The sequence below is a fragment of the Canis lupus genome, chromosome 3 (assembly GCF_011100685.1).
Source record: "Canis lupus familiaris isolate Mischka breed German Shepherd chromosome 3, alternate assembly UU_Cfam_GSD_1.0, whole genome shotgun sequence".
NCBI lineage: Eukaryota > Metazoa > Chordata > Mammalia > Carnivora > Canidae > Canis > Canis lupus.
Window position 1 is genome coordinate 27,046,249 of NC_049224.1, and position 19,452 is coordinate 27,065,700.

A 19,452-nucleotide genomic window follows, 5' to 3' on the forward strand; every position below is an offset into this window, starting at 1 on the left:
GCTTGACTTTCTGTGTTTGTATCTATGAATTAGATGGAACATCTTCTAACCTTGAAGGAATGGTCTTGAGTGTATGGTCATTCCCTGTGAAGACAACTCATCCCTAGTGACTTTGGTTGATTGATTGAAGCTGTTGCTGTCATTGGGACACTCTGTGCTGGAATGTCCTATTGGGATGGCTAGAACTGAAGCAGGCATAGGATAGGGTGGTCCTGGGATGCTCTCTGCAGAGGGTGCCTTGGCAGGATACCTAAATCTGAAGTGAGTACAAGGCCCAGGGTGTTTCAGGTTGTCTTGTGCAGGGAGCATCTCGGGCATTATAACTAAAAGTGAGGTGGGCACAGGCCAGAGGATTCTAGGGTCTTTCGTACAGGTGGTACCTGGCTAGGGTGACTGGACCCAAGATCAGTGTGTCCCAGGGGGTCCTGGGTTGCATTGTGTTTGGCATACCTTGAGAAGTCATCTGGAGCCAAAGTAATATGGGTCTGGAGTGTTCTAGGGTGCTTCACATCTGTGTCAGCTTAGTGAAATGGCTGGAGCTATAGTGAATACTGACCAGGGGCATTTCAGTGTGCACCATCCTGAGGCTGCCTTCATGGGATGGCTGGGGATGGTATGGGCTGGGGGCCTGGGGCTCACTGTCGTGGCAGGCCAGCTGCGCCGGTGCCGACCCTGTTCCTGTCCACACTATCGAGGTAGAGGGGGTACATAAACTCTGGTGCTTACCAATTCCTCTAACCTTGAGAGCATTCTAGCAGCTCCCACACAGTCTGGCAGAGTTCTGGGGCTCCTTTATATTCTAGGTGCCCTTTTGTTTTTTTATTTTTTAATTAAATTAAAATAAAAAATTTTTTGATAGAAAGCAAGCAGGTGGGTGGGGGCAGAGGGAGATGGAGAGAGAGAATCTCAAGCAGGCTCCATACTCAGTGTGGAGCCTGATGCAGGCTCAATCTCATGATGCTGAGGTGGTGAGCTGAGCCAAAATCAAGAGTCAAACACTTAACCTACTGAGCCACCCAGGCACTGCCCTTTTAAGCTATAGCTTTTTTTTTTCTGTGCCTCAGGGCAGATAAATTTGCTCAGTGTCTGGGTACCATCCCTCTCCAGTGTAGTTAACAGCATCAGGGATGGGGGTTCCTCTTGTTACTGTGTCTCCATCTCTTGACATTCTCTGGCGGGGGGCGGGGGAGGAGGGTGTGTGTCTCTCTATGATTTGCAGAAGCTTCTCAGTCAGCCCTCATTCCTTCTTCAGGGGGAATTGCTCTATAAGTGGGATAGATTTGATATGTCTGTGGAGGAGGGGAGTTCAGGGTCTTTTTACATTGCCACCTTGAACTATAAGTCCAACTTCTTCCAAGTTTTAAATGTTTGCATAAGTTAACCACCCAAACAAAAAACCCCAAGAACAATGAAAATACTATGCAGGCCAAATAGTTTTTGACTAAATCAGCTTTGGTCAAGCCACCCATCCCTGCCTGGAAAGCTGCCCTCTGTTCCCTGGAAAGCCACTCTTCCTGGTGGGATATTTAGGATGAGGCTCTTTTTGGCTGAGCTAAAAACTCTTAAGATTAAATAAGCAGAGGTTCTTCCAGTAGACAGGTGCTTTACAAATAGAGTCAGAGAGCAAGGGAATCAAGAAAATTGCTTTAAGTTTCATCTAGCCCCAAATTATTCTTTTGCACTTATTGGTGTTAGAGAGATGATTTTCACTCCTATAGAGACCTGGACTACAGCCAGGTAGTCCAAACTGGATTTGCCTACTTTTTTGTGTCCCGCACAGTGCCTGGCGCACAGCAGTTGCTCAGTAGGTATTTGGTAAGTGGGTGAGCGAGTGGTGAATGGAAAGGTGAAGGGCTCTTTTCTCCACTCACAGAGAAGATTGTCATGCGAATTTCGGCTGAGGGACGGGAAGGTCTTCTCTAGGCAGTTCTGGCAAGTAAAGACAATGAGGCTTCTGTGTTAATTCAGAGTGTAATTTGCAATATTTCACATTTATTTGTTGCATGTGTGGTTGTTGTTTTTTAATTCAGTTGAATGTTTTGAACAGAGTTCTTAAATATTGGATTATTAACAGTGCCGAGGCTAGGAGTAAAGTAAGTATTTAATAAATTGTAATTGTTACTGTATTTTTAATGAACTTCAGGAATTGTTTTTTTTTAGCTAGAACACAAGCTTGCTCAGAATAGGCCAATTTTTGGAGGATTGCTGCCCCCTCGTGGAGTCTATGGAGAAAGACAAGAATTTGAAGCTTGCTGTTGGGCTTGATGAGCAACTGGCTTTTCCAACTCAACAAATACTTTATTGAAGGGCTGAGGGTAGGGTACAGAGATAAATATTGCACAGTGCTCACCCTCCAGCAGCTCACAGAAACCGCAGGGCTGGAAGGGACATTACTTCTCAACTTTTAATCCTCAGAAGTCTGGTGGAAGAAGAGTGGGAGCAAGATGGGCCCTTGTGAGGATAACGCATAAAAAAATAAACTAACGGAGAACATCTTGAATGAAAATTTTCCTTCCATAAATTTTTCTTAGACATTATGTGTCTGCTACTGTTTTTTTTTCTAGTAGGTGCTATAAAAGAAAAACAATTAATGAACAGCTACTTAAAAGAAAACCCTCCAAACTGGTAAGAGATGTTCACACTTAGTTGGACAACTCTTTTTCATAGAGACATACGTTCCCAACTGTGATTTCTTATTGTGTTTTATAATGTATGAATTTGATATTACTTAGCAAGGTGAACTTAATGAAGGGGAGGCTTGTGTGCTAGACCATAGCTTGGGTAAGGCTTGAAGGGACTCCTTTCTTCAGGGTACTTTGTTGTTGTTTTTAAAAGATTTTATTTATGAGAGAGAGAGAGAGAGGCAGAGACCCAGGCAGAGGGAGAAGCAGGCTCCCTGCAGGGAGCCTGATGTGGGACTCGACCCCAGGTCTCCAAGATCACCCCCTGGGCCAAAGGCAGATGCTCAACCTTTCAGCCGCCCAGGCGCCCCTCTTCAGGGTACTTTTTTTTTTTTTTTTTTTTTTGGTGTAGAACATTTATTTATTTATTCCACGAAACACTCAAAGTTTAGGTCAGTGGGAAATAATTTTAATCAAAGAATTGTACATTTTCTTCCCACATATCTTGCTTTGTATTAGGAAATGACATTGCGATCCATTTCACTAAAATATTACAAAATATTTACAAGAAAATATTAAAATAACTCAAACACAAAAGGCAAGATGGGGTAAAATAAACTTTTTTTTTTTTTCAGAAATCTCTACTCCAGTGCCCACTGCACACAAGAAGAGAATCAAAACAAATAAGTAACAAGATCCCCTCGATCACAAGTTTCCAAAAAATTGGAGAAGGGGAACAAACCGGATGAAAACGGTGGTATGAAAGGGAATGGATGTTAGCAGCACTGCTTCAATAACCAATTTATTCTGAATGAAATAATCCTCTCTTATATGCAATAAATTCTGAACAAGGCTAAACTTTAGGATATTCCTTGAACTGAAATTTAAAAATACCCTGACAGTGAAAGTCGCTCTTTCACTAAGTTTAGTAAGAGCCTCTTTCCCCACCAACCTCTGGTATGAACAGAAACGCTCTGGCATTAAGAGCTGTCACAGTAGCCCTTCCATCTCTTTCATGAAAGCTTCATAAACATCATCCTTGGTCTGAACGGAGACAGGAACAGATGGACCAGATTTGGGAGCTGCTTTGGCAAGAGGCACAGCAGAATCATCCTCTGACTTTCTTTGGGGAGCAGCAGCAGCCCCTTTATTCTCCCGACGTACCCTTAATGCCGTGGGCACGAATCGAGTAATCTCTGCCTTGGGATTAGTGATCTGTGGCTTGGCACTGATGGTTGCTGTGGCTTTCTTCTCAATGGTGGCTGCGCTTGTATCATCCGCCTTGGGTCGCTGAATCAAGTTGGGTGGAGCACTTAAAACCCCCGGGTTGGGCAAGGGAGCTGGTGGGAAAAGCCCAGGTGGGGCAGGTCCAAGTGGAGGCACCAAAGGTGGGCGCATCATGCCAGGACGAGGTGGAGGGATGCCTGGAGGTGCAGGGGGAGGTAGCCTTGGTGGGGGTCCCCGAGGAGGAGGGCCAGGAGGCAGACCTGGAGGTGGACCCGGGGGAGGGCCAGGGGGTCGGCCTGGTGGTGGGCCTGGAGGCAAAAGTCGGGGTAAAGGCCCCCGGAGTCCTGGCATTCCAGGGGGCCTCAGGAATGGAGGAGCTCCTGGAGGTGGTCCAGGAGGAAGGCCAGTAGGTGGTCCAGGTGGCCGTAAAGGTGGAGCAGGTGGTGGTCCAAGAGGAGGTGGTCCTGGCATGGGAGGTGCTTGTATCTGAGAAGGAGGAACAGACTGTGGGGGAGCTTGCTGCTGTGAGGAAGTAGTAGATGTGCCGTCAGAAAGAGATTCCTCTTTATGCTGTTTCTGTGATTGTTTTTCTGCTTCAGAATCATCAGAATCATCTTCGTCATCATCCTCTGAAAATTCTTCTACTTCTCGTCCTTCCTCAGGGATTTCCTGACCTGCCATTCGAAGCATCATGGCTTGAAGAGGAGTCAGCTCCTTCATGTTCTTCTTTTTCTTCCTTGATTTTCCAGGCATATCTGCAAATCTTACACTCAGACCTGACTTCTTTTCTTCATTGTTGTCTCTCTCGTTATCATCACGGTGCACAAATTCATCCCCTTCACTTTCTCCATCTGACCTGTCAGTGTCACTGTCATCAGTACTGTCATCATGCTTATCTTGATCCATGTCCTCAGGATATCCGTCATCTTCACTGGTGCTGGAAACATCATCATCATGACCCCGTTGAGCAAGTTCTGGGCTATATAACATATCTTCATCCCGCCTGCGAGGGGGAAGATCTAGGGCAAAGCCCACTTTACGGCCATACATTTGCAAGACTTGAGGAGGTGGTGGACCAGGGGGAGGACCAGGAGGTTTTCTACCAGGGGGCAAACGTGGCACACCATGTCCAAGAAGAGGAAGTATAGAAACTGCCCGTGTCGGAGGTCCATAGGCTGAGGTCTTTTTTAGGATGGAGGGTGGCTGGGCACCAGGAAGTGGAATGTCCTGGATCAAGATGTTGGAAGGAGCATGTGGCATATCTGGCAAGGGAATACTCTCCACTTCCACATGCTGAGCATTCTTGACAGCATCAAAATATTGGCTAAGTTGAGCCCTCTTCTGTTCATATTCCACTTCTAGCTTTCTCAATTCTTTGTAAATGTCTGGATTCTCTTTTTCATAGAGTCGTAGAATACGTTCAAAGGTTTCACGCAGCTTTTTACGCTTGTCTTTCAGCACCTTCTCATTTAACTGTGGTTGCTGCACTGGGTTAAACTCCATTTCATCCAATTTCTCCATGTCCCGGATAATCTGTTTGGGATCCTTCATCTTCAAAACTGCAGCTCGTACCATCATGCGCTGTTTTTTGTTCTTCTTTAATTCTCTCTTCCGGGCTTCTTTTCGGGCTTGGTCTGTGGGGTTCATAAATTTTCCACTCTTGGTGGATGATGTAGATCTCCGTCCCATGTTGACAACTTATATGGTTTACCGGGCTCATTAAAAAAACAAAAAACCACTTCTGCTGGGTTCCTGGGACTGCGAGAAGCGGGGAGGGAACGATTCTCGGTCTCTTCTACTTCGTAGGGGCCTTCACCTCGGCCTGCCCTCTTCAGGGTACTTTGAACTGAACTTGTGACTTCCGAGAGCTGCCTTTCGAGGGTGGGATCGACCCCCACCCACATGGAACACTCAGCTCAGGGGCTGTTTGTGAGATTTCTAGGTGGAGGAGTTGGCCTGGTCTAAACACAAGCATCTTTTAATTTTAGGAACAAATCCAAATAGTAGGAGCTGAATAATCCAGGTCACTTTGTAGCCACTCAAGAAACTGAGTTGAGATCTGGCCTTGGTAATGTGAGTTGAGAGGTAAAGCCAAGGCTGTTTGATTTCCATTTTATGTTTTCCCATTCATATCATTTATTTATTTATTTTCAGAAGATTTTATTTATTCATGAGAGACAGAGAGAGAGAGAGGCAGAGACACAGGCAGAGGAGAAGCAGGCTCCATGCAGGGAGCCTGCCATGGGACTCGATTCTGGGTCTCCAAGGTCACGCCCTGGGCCGAAGGCAGGTGCTAAACCGCAGAGCCACCTGGGCCACCCAATTCGATTCGTAACATTTAACCCCCCCCCCCCACTTCTCTTAGCCAATATCCTGTTGAATCACTTTAAACTGTTCAGTGGTTTCTCTGATACTTTCTTAACCTTAATTCGATTCCATTTCTTCTTAGAGAAACCACACACGGGCAGGAGTTTTAGAATTGTGACTATGCTTGGCAGCCTCCTGATTCCACAGGGGGGTACGGTACAAGGCTGCGTGTCACCTGAAACCCCTTCTGGAGTTGGGAGTGTGGGGCCTGGAGGTGGGCCTCGCACTGCCTGTGGACCCCTTCCTTCTCCTGGGCGCAGGTCTCTTTGGCCCTGGCCCTCGGGTCCTCCCTTCATCACCTCTTCTCTTAGCTCCCGTGGGTGGGTCGGGGTGAGCAGAGCCCAGGCCCCGCTCCCCGCCCCCCCCAACCGGCCAGCATCGTCAGCTTCCTGGGGCTCCTTCCTCAACCCCATCTCCCAGGTTCCCTGGGTTTAGGCGGGGAAGGGGAGGGGGTGCTTTTCCTCAGGATGGCAAATGGGTGTTCCTCGTGATGGGCCTGCCTGCCATTGCGGGGTGCATCTGGAGGTGGCTCCGGGTGTGGGCTGAGTGTGCGGTCCACGGTCATGAGCAGGTGCCCAACTGGGGGCTCCGGGGCTTTCTCCCACCAGGCGGGAGGGGCAGGCCAGGCCCCTTGCACCCCAGCGCCCCTCACCGCCCTCAGCACCCTCTGCGCCTCCAGCCTCGAGGAATCCCTCCTTCCGCCACCCCTGCTCTGCCTTTTGAGTAACTCCTTTCATTCTGCAAGTCTGACTTCTCCAAACAGTATTCCCGGTGGCTTTTTTTTTTCTTTTTCTTTTTTTTTTAGGTAGGCCCCGGAAACCCAGAGAAGACACTGCACCGTGGATCATCCGCAACTGAGGTCGTTCGAAATGTGCTGGGGTAGCTCCCTGGGGCACTGACCCCATCTCCCTTTCTCCTCCTCTTCTTCCTCTTCTTCCTCCTCCTCCTCCTCCTCCTCCTCCTCTTCTTCTTCTTCTTCTTCTTCTTCTTCTTCTTCTTCTTCTTCTTCTTTTTAAATTTTTAAGGGTTTTATTTATTTATTCATGAAAGACAGAGAGAGAGGCGATAGACACTCAGAGACATGCAGAGGCACAGGCAGAGGGAGAAGCAGGCTCCATGCAGGGAGCTTGACGTGGGACTCGATCCCAGGACCCAGGATCAGGCCCTGGGCTGAAGGCGGTGCTAAGCCGCTGAGGCACCGGGGCTGCCCCCCATCTCCCTTTCATAGTCCCCGTTCCCTGATTGTCCAGGCAGAGGGGGGCTCTGAGCCTGTGACCGCACCAGGGACGGCCTGCGGGCTGGGACAGGCAACATTCCTTGCCAAGACCTCCTGGCACCCGGGTGGCTGGTGGCTGCCTTGGGCCCAGGGCGTGACCCCGGGGTCTCGGGATCGAGTCCCATGTCAGGCTCCCTGCGTGGAGCCTGCTGCTCCCTCTGCCGGTGTCTCTGCCTCTCTCTGTGTGTCTCATGAATAAACAAATAAAATCTGTAAAAAACAAACCAAAAAACAAAAGCAAGGGGGAAGATGAGGCTTTCTGCCTCAGCCTCAGGATAGATCCCCTCATGCCAGGGGGAGGCCTGGGGGAGGCCTGGGGGGCTCCGCGGGCCCCATGGTGTGGGGGAGGGAAGGGCCCGTGGGCCCAGGGGCTCAGCCTGGGGTGGGTGGGGGCAGAGACCCAGGCCGGGGAGCAGCAGGCTGCACGCTGGGAGCCCAATGCGGGCCTCGATCCCGGGACCCCGGGGTCACGCGCTGCCCCGCTGAGCCCCCCGGGACCCCGCCCAGGCCTTTGGGGGATGCGGCGGCCTGGCGGCACCCCTGGAACCACAGGGGCTGCACCGAGGTTCTTCTCCCCTCTGTGCAGTGACAGTCCCCTTTGGAGAAAAGGCGTGTGCTCTAGAACAGTCGTCACTACTAATCTGGGGTTGAGGATGTGTTTGCCCACACTAGCACTGGGCTGGTTTTTTTGTCGGTTTTGTTTTTTGCTTATGAGGGCAGCTTCTGTACACAGAAAACACAATTTATGGCTACTTTGGTTTTGAAAATTAGTGTTTGATTAAAGATACAAATTGTAAAACCTTAAAGGTTATAAGCTCAACTTATTTTTATTACTCTTCTATACTCTATAAATATACAAATATATTTATTATACGATAGCAAATTTTATCATCACTTTTAAGCTTTGTTTAGTCTCATTTGCAAACTTAAATTTCCACAGACATTTTCAATTTCATTTATAAATTGAATATATTAATTTATAGCATCTAAAATGCTATATTAATTTGTAATAGACTATAAATGTAGTATGTTTAGATTTCATTTATAAATTTAACTTTTTTTGACATTTGACAAAGCCTACATAGGTACTCAAGTAACTCTTATAACAAACTTATACATATTATGGATTTAAATTATCTTAACTATTTCTTATTTATATAGTCAATCAAATTCTTTCATACCTTTTAACCTAAAATCAGAAGTCTAAAGTCAAATATGCAATTATGCGTTTTTTGATTGAATCACAAGTTCAATTTATTAGATTCTCTAATATGCCAAATTCTTTAAAATATTTCAAATACTTTACTTGCATTTTATTTTTATTTTTAAAAAGATTTTATTTATTTATCCATGAGAGACACAGACAGAGAGAGGCAGAGGGAATAGCAGGCTCCATGCAGGGAGCCTGATGTGGGACTTGATCCCAGGACCCTGGGATCATGCCCTGAGCCAAAGGCAGATGCTTAACTGCTGAACCACCCAGGTGTCCCTCTTTATTTTTATTTTTTAAAAAGTTAACTTATTTAAGTAATCTCTGTACCCAATGTGGGGTTTAAACTCAGAATCCCAAGATCAAGAGTAGCATATTGTTCCAACTGAGCCAGGCAGGTGCCCCTCAGGTACTTTGAATATCACATATTAAGGGACGCCCGGGTGGCTCAGTCAATTAAGTGTCAGACTCTTGGGTTCATCTCAGGTTGTAACTTTATGGGTCATGAGATGGAGCTGCCCCTCTCCACATGCTCAGCAGGGAGTCTGCTTGAGATTCTTGCCCTCTCCCCTTCCCCCTCACATGCACTCATTGGCTCTTGCACTCTCTAGAATAATCTAAAAATCAATATCATATATACAAAGATAATTTTTAGACACTATACAAAAATATTAGGAAGGTGAGTTTATTATCTCTGTACTTAATTTTAAGTTTTCTCAGGAATAAAAAACCCTCAAGAAATTTAGGGTAAACTTCTCAGTGGACTGAGGTTATTTATTACCAAAGATTTGAGCAAAGATGTAAGATTTGGAGCTGTGGACAGTGCAAGGGATTTTGCTCATAACTCTGAAAGAAAGGCTGAGTGCTCATAAACCCAATGATAAATGATATTAAGGAGCCCAAGTGTAGGCCCTCAAACAAGGGTACCTCATGCATCACTCCCTTTGCTTCGTATCATTAATGACCTAGTTCTCGTTTCTTCCAGACCAGATTCTTTTTTGTTGTATCACTATACTCCTAATTATTTCCTAGTCTGGGCCATAAGAAATGCTTATAGGTACTTAAGTAATGGGTAACTGGGTTCTGTATCGTTCTCATTTTCTTTGACTTTGTAGCCCCACATTAAAATTAAGTGAAGGACAGTCCCCTGTAATAATTCTCAGATATAGGAATAATAACCTGGGAGAAGAGGAAGAAGAGCTTTCTTTTTGTTGGATGGAGGCAAAATGTGCTCTACTTCCCTCTTTGCCCCCTGCTTCCATCTCCCTGGGCCTTCTACCCATGGCCCCAAAGCCCTCCTCTGCCCCTAGGAACTCTCCTCACATCCTGTGGGAATACCCCGGTATGGTCTTTTTCCCCAGGGACGTCCCTCTTCCTTTTCCCAGTCACCTCAGGACCCTTGAGCTCAATTGAACAGTCAGGAGGAAGATGGGCACTAGATGAATTCATCCTAGTTGGAGAGTGAGGGTTGTTCCCACCCCTACAGGTGTTGATAAGATTCAAATGAAGACCTCACTAACATGACTAGGACTCTCACAGAAACGTGAGTTTCTGCACTAGGGTTGAGTATAAACATTCAGAAATCCCAGGTTTCTGTTTGGGGCAGAGGGCACCACACCAGCTGGTCCAGTCCCATAGTGTGTTGCTACTCTCTGGCTAGACTGTCTCAAGTGTTTCCTGATTCTCACAACTCTTTCTACTTCTCCCTCCTTTTAAAATTGAATATATTTGACATGTAATGTGTAAATTTAAGCATTACAACTTGTTAATTTGATACATTTATATATTATAATATGATTGCCATCATAGTGATATTTAGCACCTCTATCATGTATAATTATTCTTTTAGCAGTTAGGATAATTTTTAGTCTGTTAGTGGTTTGATGATTGTGGCACAATATTGTCTATATTCATTATACTGAACCTCAGATCTCTGTGACTTATTTACTATTCATTGCAAGTTTGTGCCCTTAAACACCATTAATCTTATCCCGCCCACCCCCATCCTCTGGTAACCACCATGTCACTCTGTTTTTAAGGAATTTGACTTTTTTAGGTTCCACACATAAGTGATGTCACACAGGAATGCTTATTGTTCTCTATCTGACTTATCTCACTTAGAATTATTACGCTCAGGGTCCATCATGTCATCACAAATGGCAGGATATTCTCCTTTCTCATAGTTTGACAATATTCCATTGTGTATATTTACCACCTCTTCTTTATCCTTTCATCCACGATGAGCACTCAGGTTGTTTGCATATCTTGGCTTTTGTGAATAATGCTACCATACACATAGGGGTGCAGATAACTGGTTGAGCTCCTGTTTTCCTTTCCTTTGGGTATATGCCCAGAAGTGGACTGGCTGGATGGAATGGTAGATCTATTTTTAATTTTTTGAGAAAAATCCATATTGGTTTTCATAGTGATTGGACCAATTTACTTTCTCACTGACAGTGCAAAAGGGTTCCCTTTTCACCAGATCCTCACCAGCACTTGTCCCTTGTCTTGCTGATAAGACAAGCCATTCTAACAGGTGGAAGGTGATAGCTCATTATGGCTTTGATTTACATTTCCCTGATGTTTGGTGATGTTGCATATCTTTCCATGTGTCTGTTGGCCATTTTGATGTCCTTTTTGGAAAAATGTCTATTTAGTTCTATCCATTTAAAAAAATCAGATTTTTTTAAGTTACTGAGTTGTGTGAATTCTTTATATATACCCCTTATCTAATGTATAGTTTGCAAAATTTCTCTCCCATTCTGTAGGTTATCTTTTCAATTAGTTTCTTTTCCTGTGCAGAATTTTCTGAGACTGATGTAGTTCCGTTGCTGACTTTTGCTTTTGCTGTTTGTGCTCTTGGCATCATATTAAAAAAAATCATTGCCAAGACCGATGTCAAGAAGCTTTTTCTGTACATTTTTTCCCGGTACTTCTCCATTTATTTATTATTTATTTTAAAGATTTCTTTTAAAGAGAGTGCATGTGGGGCAAGGGACAGAGGCAGAGGGAGAGGAAGCAGACTCCCCACTGAGATTGGAGCCTGTCACGGGGCTGGATTTTTAGGACCCTGAGATCACCATCTGAGCTGAAATCAAGAGTTGGCCACTTAACCAACTGAGCGCCTCAGGTGCCCCAGTAATTCTCCATTTAAACAAGAAGTTTTCTGAAAGTTTCAAGTTTTCTACCCCAGTTCTCAAGATATTGAGGAAGGATGACTAGAAGTAAGACAAAAGAGTGTACCCACTCAGTTGTGTGTCACTAAATGTTTGATGATCGGTTCTCTGGTGCCCTGCTTTGTAGTGTTTGCCAATTTCTATAGTGTAAATATTTCACCATGGTTGATTTCTAACTGTCAACATCTTGACAACTGTCTCTCAAAATTCCTCAAAATTTAATTGTTGGCTCTCCTGAGCTGGTATGTGCTGGCTTCAGCACATCACTGGATCTATTTGCTCTCTTGTATTTGATGACTTTTGTCTTCCCAACAATATAATAAGTTCCCTAAGGGATGCAGTTATATTCCTGATCTCCAGTAAGCTGATGGTACTAGCATGGTTACACATGCAAAAGTATCGATTAAAGGAAATTTCCTGTGGATATGTTGCTTTCTTAACGCAACGGCACAGCTAGTAGCAGGGAGACTTGGGGGTGAGGAGGGCACTGGAAGGCCGCCTCTCCTTTCCACCGGTCTCAAGAAGACTCCTGCGGGAGCCATAGGATCGTTTTGCTAAGGAAACCAGGCTCCCTGAAAGTCAGATCAAGATACAGTAAGAATTCATCTTAGATTCACATCCAGATCTGATCAACACATTGGGAGATGAGTGTATTTCGACGATGAGCATGAAATCTCCCACGATTTCACCATAGACTGCCTAGGAAAGTGCCAAAGACTCAGTAAAAGGGCATTAAAATAGTTATAAAGGTATAACCTAAGGGCACTGTTGATACAGTGAGTGAAAGAGCTTCTAGAGTTCCTAAGGGATCAGGAAATAATCATCTTTCTGTGAGATATAGAAAGTTAGGAAAAGGAGTAATATTGAAAGAGGACAATCTCTAACCAAATGAATTTGTCCTTCTGAGTTTGTTTTTTTTTTTTTTGGAATTAGGGAAGACTTATAGATGTGGAACCACAAATTGGAAGAAGCCCATGACAGCACGATGGCCCAGAAATCCTTGGAAGGATCCTGGAACAGAATCCCCCCAGGGGGACTCACAGTCCAGCAGAAGGAGTTGGTAGACTGGCCTGAGTTCTGGCCACTGAGCGAAGACCCGGATGCAGATCAGATGTTGTGTTATGATGCAGCATCTGTCTCTACACCTCACGTGTGCAGGCAGCTACCTCGAAGTCCTGTCCCTGTGCTGGTCATGCCTGGGCCATGGGATTTTCTGACTACTGAAATCATGCTCAAACCGTGGTGACTGTGTTTATGCTTCCCTTAGGATTTAAGATTCCTCTAGGAATTTTGGAACAGAATATTTTACTACCCAGCAATATTCTTTAAAACAGAATTCTTTTTTTTTTAACAAAAAACAAAAACCAGAATTCTTAAGGAGTTTGTAAAAACTCGCCTGGATCTTTGCCTCACAGATGCAGTGGTCAAAAGGCTAGTGTAGCGATGAGGCACCTCCCTGCCCTGCCCCAGGTGATGTCACGGATACCATCGTCGTTCGAGCGTCTGTTGTGAGGAGCCGTTTGAGTTGTAGGAGGGCCTGTACGATCCGTCTACACTACTGTCCATTCAGCCAGCCAGCAAACACGTCCTGGGTATTTACTATATTCCAGGTACTGTGTTGGGCGTGGGGGACGCTGACTATAGGAAGAGGGAGGGGGCCTTTAGCTCGCTGAGCTGACATTCCACTAGGGGGAGCCAACGCTACAAACAAGCCTGACGATGGGGCGGTTGGTGCTGGTCTGGAGGGTGCGTCCTGGGAAGGGGGGCGGGGGGTATGTGCAGAAAGCACTGCACACATCTGCTCCAGGCTTGGTCTGGTACAGTCTTCGTGGGGAAGGTTCTCCCGAGCATGTGTTTTTTTTTTTAGTTTCCTTACCCAGAAGAGGGAGGGAGGCTGCTGAGGCGAGCATGGCACCTCGAGGCTTTGCTGTGAAGCTCAGCCAGAGTGACCAGAGATGGGAGCTCCCTCCTGAGCCTTCTGACTCACGCACTTGCCCAATCTCACTGACTCCCTGAGCAAGAAAGATCCCCCAGCAAGGTCAATACACAGACCTCAAGAACAACAGACTCACCCCCAAAGCCTGAGCCACATGTAAGCAATGTTTGAACAACACGGTGTTTAGAAATTATCTCTTCTTTATTGTCACGTTCATATAAAAAGTCTGATATAGTTGGGTTGGTAAAAGGAAGCCACCGTGTATATAAAAAAAAAGTTGTAGAAGTTAAAAAATATATGGCTTTAGTGTTTGGAAAAGCAGTTACGGATTGCTTCCTTGGCTTAGCTATCCAGGCGATCGAAATTCTGCGTTTGAAACTCTTGGAAGTCCTCTGGGATGGTGTCTGCGGACAAGAACAGGCCCAGGGGTTAGTAAGGCTCCTGCTACCTGGAAGCCTGGCCCGGCTCGCGCCGCGCACGCATCCAGTAGGGGTCACTGTCAGCCCGAGCAACAGGCCCCAGAAGGCTCCACAGCCATTTTCTACCTCAGGCTGCTTTGCAAACTGTTGGCTTAAAGCCCAGGAGTGCTCATTCACGGGCCTAAAGGACATTAGCAGGCAGGAGGGATGGAGTCCGTGATTATGCTTGAGCCATAAGAAAATAAAGGCTGCCCGTAAATGAAATCTGACTGAATTTCTCACTGAACCCCCAAATCCTAAGTCAAGCAGTTAAGTTCTATGCATCTCAATTTCCTCATCCATCAAATAGGAAAAATGAGATCTACCATTTACTTTAGCTAAGCAGGGACTGTTGCATTTTAATGAATACGTGGCGTGAGCTTGGGGCTTCTGGGAGGAAAATGTGCTATAAGAATAAGGTAGTAGGATTTGATTAATTCTAGTAATATTATTGTATAATAACAAGAATAGTACATTACCATTGCAGCGATACTTCAGGTTGGACCAAATGATGTTTTCTTGGGAGAAGCAGAACACACCAAGCCGGCCTCCACGCATGGTGGTGTCTATGGTGACCCCAGAGTCAGCCACCAACTCGGAGCCTTCATAAAATCGCACTCTGCAGACAACACAGCCCAGGCTGGTCACCATGAAGCTCAAACTGGAGTCAAGGTCAGACCCACCTCTTTACTGTTTCATACTCCACTTCTCACAGCCCTGGCCTGTGTCCTCACTGTCCCCCCTTCCCTACTAGATTGGAAGCTCCATATGGTCAGGGACTGGAGGTTCATGCCCTCCCCTATGCTGTCTCTCCAAAGGCCCAACACGATGTTGGGCACAGAGTCAAACCTGATGGGTACCCGCTGAGGAGTTCAAGAGGAATCACAAAACCCACTGCTTTTCTTGAGGTCCGACAGCATCTGGTCGAATCGCAGAATAGTGATCCCCGCTGGGGGCAACTGCATCCCTAAAGTGGGGCCATTTCTGGCTGGCTGTTTGGCATTTTGTGACCGAAGCCAGGGATGCTGAACGGTTCACCTGGCCCTGGACAGAAAGATCAAAACCTGTCCTGCATCCTCTACACTCTGGACTTGCCTCCAGACACATGGGTAGGTGGAAAGGCCATTTGTAATTGACCTGGGACCAAACTTCCTCTTCCTTGTCGACAGCGAGTAGTTTTTGCACCGTTTGAATATATACTGAATTTTCTGTGGGTCAGCTGAGGAGCGATCGAGTACTTTCTTCGGCTTAACAAGAGCTGTTCTCCATTTTAGAAATGAAGTCAGCAGGAGAACAACCTGCATTAAAATGTCACTGCCACTATGTCATTTTGTGTTGTGGTGTAGTTGTGTCTAAGCATTTACGTGATTCTGTTATAAATTACTCTTCTTTCTCTATTAAATTGTTAGGGATCAGATTGTTTTCCAAATTGTCTGCAGGCAGACTGTCTCTTCTGTGATTTCATTTTGGGACGGAAAAGGAGGCATCAGGCTTCCTCGGGCTGAGAACGTGATCATCTTACTGTGTGACAAAGAGTACACTGGACTTAATGTCCTCGGGAGAACAAAGCATGAATTAGCCCTCATGATTTTCTTTCTTCCAGCACGCTGCTTGCCTGCCCCGGTCAGGAGATGGCAATTTGTACTCCTTTCTCAGTGCGCTACGTAAGATGGCGTCAGTGTTGATCTGCGAGCTTGAGGAGTGAGAAAGGAAGTACCTGGTCTAAATTTCAAAGGTGCAGCCTAAGCCATTGTAGCTTCTGCGGACAGTTGTTTGCATCTGGTTTTCAAACAGTCCTCTAGGGAAATGAGGCAGCTTGCACTGGCTGCATGAAGGTCGGTTCCTGCCACGTGTGGTACACACAGAGCAGCAAGGAGGCCAACATAAAGTGAGATACAGGCACTGCCTCCATGGAGTTCACCATCCAGCCGGGAAGAGACGGTAAGGGACTCGTTGCAGTGCAGTTTCGAATGTCCATGAAGGAGCCAACACCCAGGCTGAGCCGCATCTCCCTTCACACTGGTGAGTGTGGCAGGCGCCCGTCACCAGTCAAGCACCCCCCTCCTCCAATGCTGAGGCCTCCATGCAAAGAGTCCCTCTACCCCCCAGTTTGGTTAGTCTGAGCTGGGGGTCTTCCTCCCACTTCCTTCCTAGGAGCCAGAGCCTGACATCTCAGAAGTCCTGGTGTGCCCTGGGAGGGCCATGGTGGGCTGGGGCTGCTCAGGGCAGCAGAGGCTCTGTGAGGCTGAACGAGGGTGGGCCTAGCTTCAAGAGCAAGGTGAGGAGCTATGTCCTCCACGTACCTGATGTAGCCCACCTGGGGCCGGTGCTGCAGGAACCAGCGGTAGGACACCTTGTCCTTCCAGCCCACGTTCCTGGAGTCCTTCCACAGCAGCCGGACCTGGTCACTGGTGTCCCCAGTATGCCACAGGGAGTTGCGGAGATGCTCTCCAGGACCTGTCTTAGACTTAACAGCCTGGAAGGGACATAAGCGAGTTTTTATTTTTTTTATTTTTTTAAAGATTTTATTTATTTATTCATGAGAGAGAGAGAGAGAGAGAGAAAGGCAGAGGGAGAAGCAGGCTCCACACAGGGAGCCCAAGGCAGGACTCGATCCCAGGTCTCCAGGATCATGCCCTGGGTCGAAGGCGGCACTAAACCACTGAGCCACCTGGGCTGCCCAATAAGCGAGGTTTTAGACCAGAATGCACAGGCCACCCTTCCTGCTTCCTGGGTTCCTGGGGTGGTGACTTCATGGTTATAATCTGGCTGCCTTTGGATCTGCCCTTTCTATGGAGGTGACCCTCAGCCCTCGAATAATCAGCACTGGCCGATACCCCGCTGACCTCGCCCATGGCTTTCCTGCTGTAACTCCACCGCGCCCCACACCTGTCCTCTGAGGACTTGGAAGTATGCCTTTTCTCCCAGCAGAGAGCGAGTGCCCACTAGAGCGGACCCCACCGAGAGCTCAGGTTAGCCTGTTTCTGGCACAGTGCACCTGCTGACGTGCCCCCAGGGCTCCCCCAACTCTTGATTCCCCACCTGAGCTGACCTGATGGGGAGGACATGAGTCACCCAGGAGGGAGCTTGTCCACAGGAACGTCCATATGTGAACTAAGTGCCGTAGGCGAGAACAGGCCTGAGAAGGAGGGTGAAGGGCCCAGAGGGGAGGTGAGTGACAGAACGGTCGCTACCTTGAGCTGGATGCCAGGCTCGGCGACAGCGCGGAACGGCGTGGCCTGCCAGTACGTCTGCTCCGTCTGCTTCCACATGACCACATAGAAGCTGGAGCTGTCTTGGTAGCCAAAGATGAAGCCGGCATAGTCATCGTCCGTCTGGGTGTTTACGTGGAAGGTCCCTTCAAAGTCAACTCCGTTAAACGCCGTGTACCCTGCAGGGACCACAAGAAGATCAGAAAAGCTGACCGGCCCCAGGAGGAGCTGCGGAGAGCGGGTTCCATGCACGTGCTGCGGAGGCCCTGGACATACCCACTGCCAGGCCGGGGTCGCTGTTCATGGTCTGGACAATCTCCATGCCCTGCAGAGAAAGTTGAAGGAGTTAAGGGCAATCTGAGAGGGTGGGGAAGCTCAAGGAAGCCCAGAGCCTCCGCGGCGGGGAGCGCTCACGAGGCCTGGCCTCCACACAGCCTGCTTTATCTGAGGAACTGCTCTACCTCGCTGGTGCTCGAACAAAGCACAGCCCTGGGAGGGGGAGAAAAGCTGAACAGAAATGATTTTGCTAAAATGGGAATTAAGAGTTCCTTGAATCAGCTTACTTCTGAGAGAGCATCACTTCTAACGCATGTGACTTGCCGGGTGAGGCTAAAGGCTCGAAGCCTCTCTGTGCCTGCTTTTCGTAGTTTCACAACGAGGGGGGCAGGTGGGAGGCAGTCTGCTGGAGAGCTGGGGGGCATGGCTCTCGGGCCAGACTGCTTCTGCCTGGGTCCCCATTCCAGACTCTCCCTGCGGAGCTCCCGTGAGCCACCACTGCAGACTGAGGGGGCTCCATGTCCTGTGTAGAACGGGCTCGCGGAAGCGCTAGGCCAGAGGCCAAGGGCAGCGCGCCCTCTCCTGTGTGGAGAGCTGCCCACCACCGGGCACCTACTTGGTTCAGCACCACCCAGTTGGGATCGATCTGCGCGTCCCCTTCAGGGTCCAGGACCACCGTCTGGTAGGCTCTGAAGTCAGTCAGGGTGACCTCTGCATTCTCCGGGCAGACGTCGATCCGATCGATGACCTGGTCCTGGTCAAAGTCGGTCTCACAGATGTCTCCCACGCCGTCCCCTGAGTGGGGTGGGGTGGGGAGGAGGAGAGGATCTGGCTCCCGTCCACACTGCCTGCACCACTGCTCCTTCACAGAGACAGGGCTGGGCAAGGAGCCGAAGGGAGCCCCCCCCTTCCAGGGCGACCATCTTCAGCCCATGCGGCCCCAGGCCCCACCCTGGAATCTTCAGGGTGGGTTGGTGAACCCCACTGTATGTGACCAAAAGAATTTCCTGGGGACAGACTGGAAGGCAGCTGTTCAAAATTGGTCTCATAAGAAACTCTGAATGTTCTCTGAGGACACTGGGGTTCACCAAGTGGTGGGTCTGAAGGCTGACCTTACAGAAGCAACATCCATAGCGCTTTCGCTGTAACATATGAAAAACCGGGAAATTGTCACCAGAGGGTCTCTAAGACCGTACTTTCTGGTGATCCTTAGGCTGAATCCGGCTCATGGTATGATTTGTTCCGTTGATTTGTTATTAAAATATTTCAGCTAAATGCTACCTAGCTGTGGACGGCTGTGCCCTCACCGGCCCTCCAGGGTCCTCACGGTTCTGTCTCCTTTCTGGCTGGTGCACACTCTCCCTGTGGGCCTGGCCCCCGGCGGCCACTGAGGTGATGAGCCCACTGAAGCCGTTCGCGGCTCTGCCCTTCCCTCTATCCTGCTCCTTTCCTGTGGCCCCTGGTGAAAGCCCCTTGGGCAGGAGCACGTGGCTGCTCCCTTGTCGCATGTGACCTCATCCGGGGCTGCTGAGAAGCTGCAAAGCAGCTCTTCTGTGACAGAGTTAGGGGGTTGTGTCTGCCAGCTGTCCACTGTCCACACAAGCTGTGGCTGCTCAGGGAAGTCCTGGGAGAGGCGTCCCACTCCCACCCCAGGCGCCTGGTGGAAGGGAGCCTGGGAGCCGCACGCAGCCTG

At 48.0% G+C, this 19,452-nt stretch overlaps 2 protein-coding genes and 1 long non-coding RNA gene across 3 annotated transcripts in view; 1 reads left to right on the forward strand and 2 right to left on the reverse strand.

Moving 5' to 3' along the window:
* Positions 1 to 3,074: 3,074 nt before the first annotated feature.
* LOC488929 (WW domain-binding protein 11) lies at positions 3,075 to 5,655 on the reverse strand. Its single transcript, XM_038532461.1, has one exon. It carries the CDS (start codon positions 5,535 to 5,537, stop codon positions 3,612 to 3,614), a length of 1,926 nt encoding a protein of 641 aa, XP_038388389.1. The 5' UTR covers positions 5,538 to 5,655; the 3' UTR covers positions 3,075 to 3,611.
* An 8,338-nt stretch (positions 5,656 to 13,993) lies between these two features.
* Positions 13,994 to 19,452, reverse strand: part of THBS4 (thrombospondin 4) — a 42,069-nt gene continuing 36,610 nt past the window's right edge. The window contains exons 17-22 of the mRNA XM_038532462.1: positions 18,376 to 18,554; positions 17,760 to 17,808; positions 17,466 to 17,662; positions 16,575 to 16,747; positions 14,751 to 14,890; positions 13,994 to 14,217 (exon numbers count right to left, since the gene is read on the reverse strand). Of these exons, the coding sequence (XP_038388390.1) occupies positions 14,156 to 14,217; positions 14,751 to 14,890; positions 16,575 to 16,747; positions 17,466 to 17,662; positions 17,760 to 17,808; positions 18,376 to 18,554 (800 nt within the window). The 3' untranslated portion in view covers positions 13,994 to 14,155. The remainder of the gene's footprint in view (positions 14,218 to 14,750; positions 14,891 to 16,574; positions 16,748 to 17,465; positions 17,663 to 17,759; positions 17,809 to 18,375; positions 18,555 to 19,452) is intronic.
* LOC111095162 lies at positions 14,758 to 19,433 on the forward strand. Its single transcript, XR_005356822.1, has 3 exons — positions 14,758 to 14,943; positions 15,875 to 16,293; positions 17,070 to 19,433. It is a non-coding gene; the product is annotated as an uncharacterized LOC111095162 (long non-coding RNA).

Excerpts from the sequence above, each read along its gene's own strand:
- LOC488929 (XM_038532461.1), bottom strand. The coding sequence starts at position 5,537 with ATGGGACGGAGATCTACATCATCCACCAAGAGTGGAAAATTTATGAAC.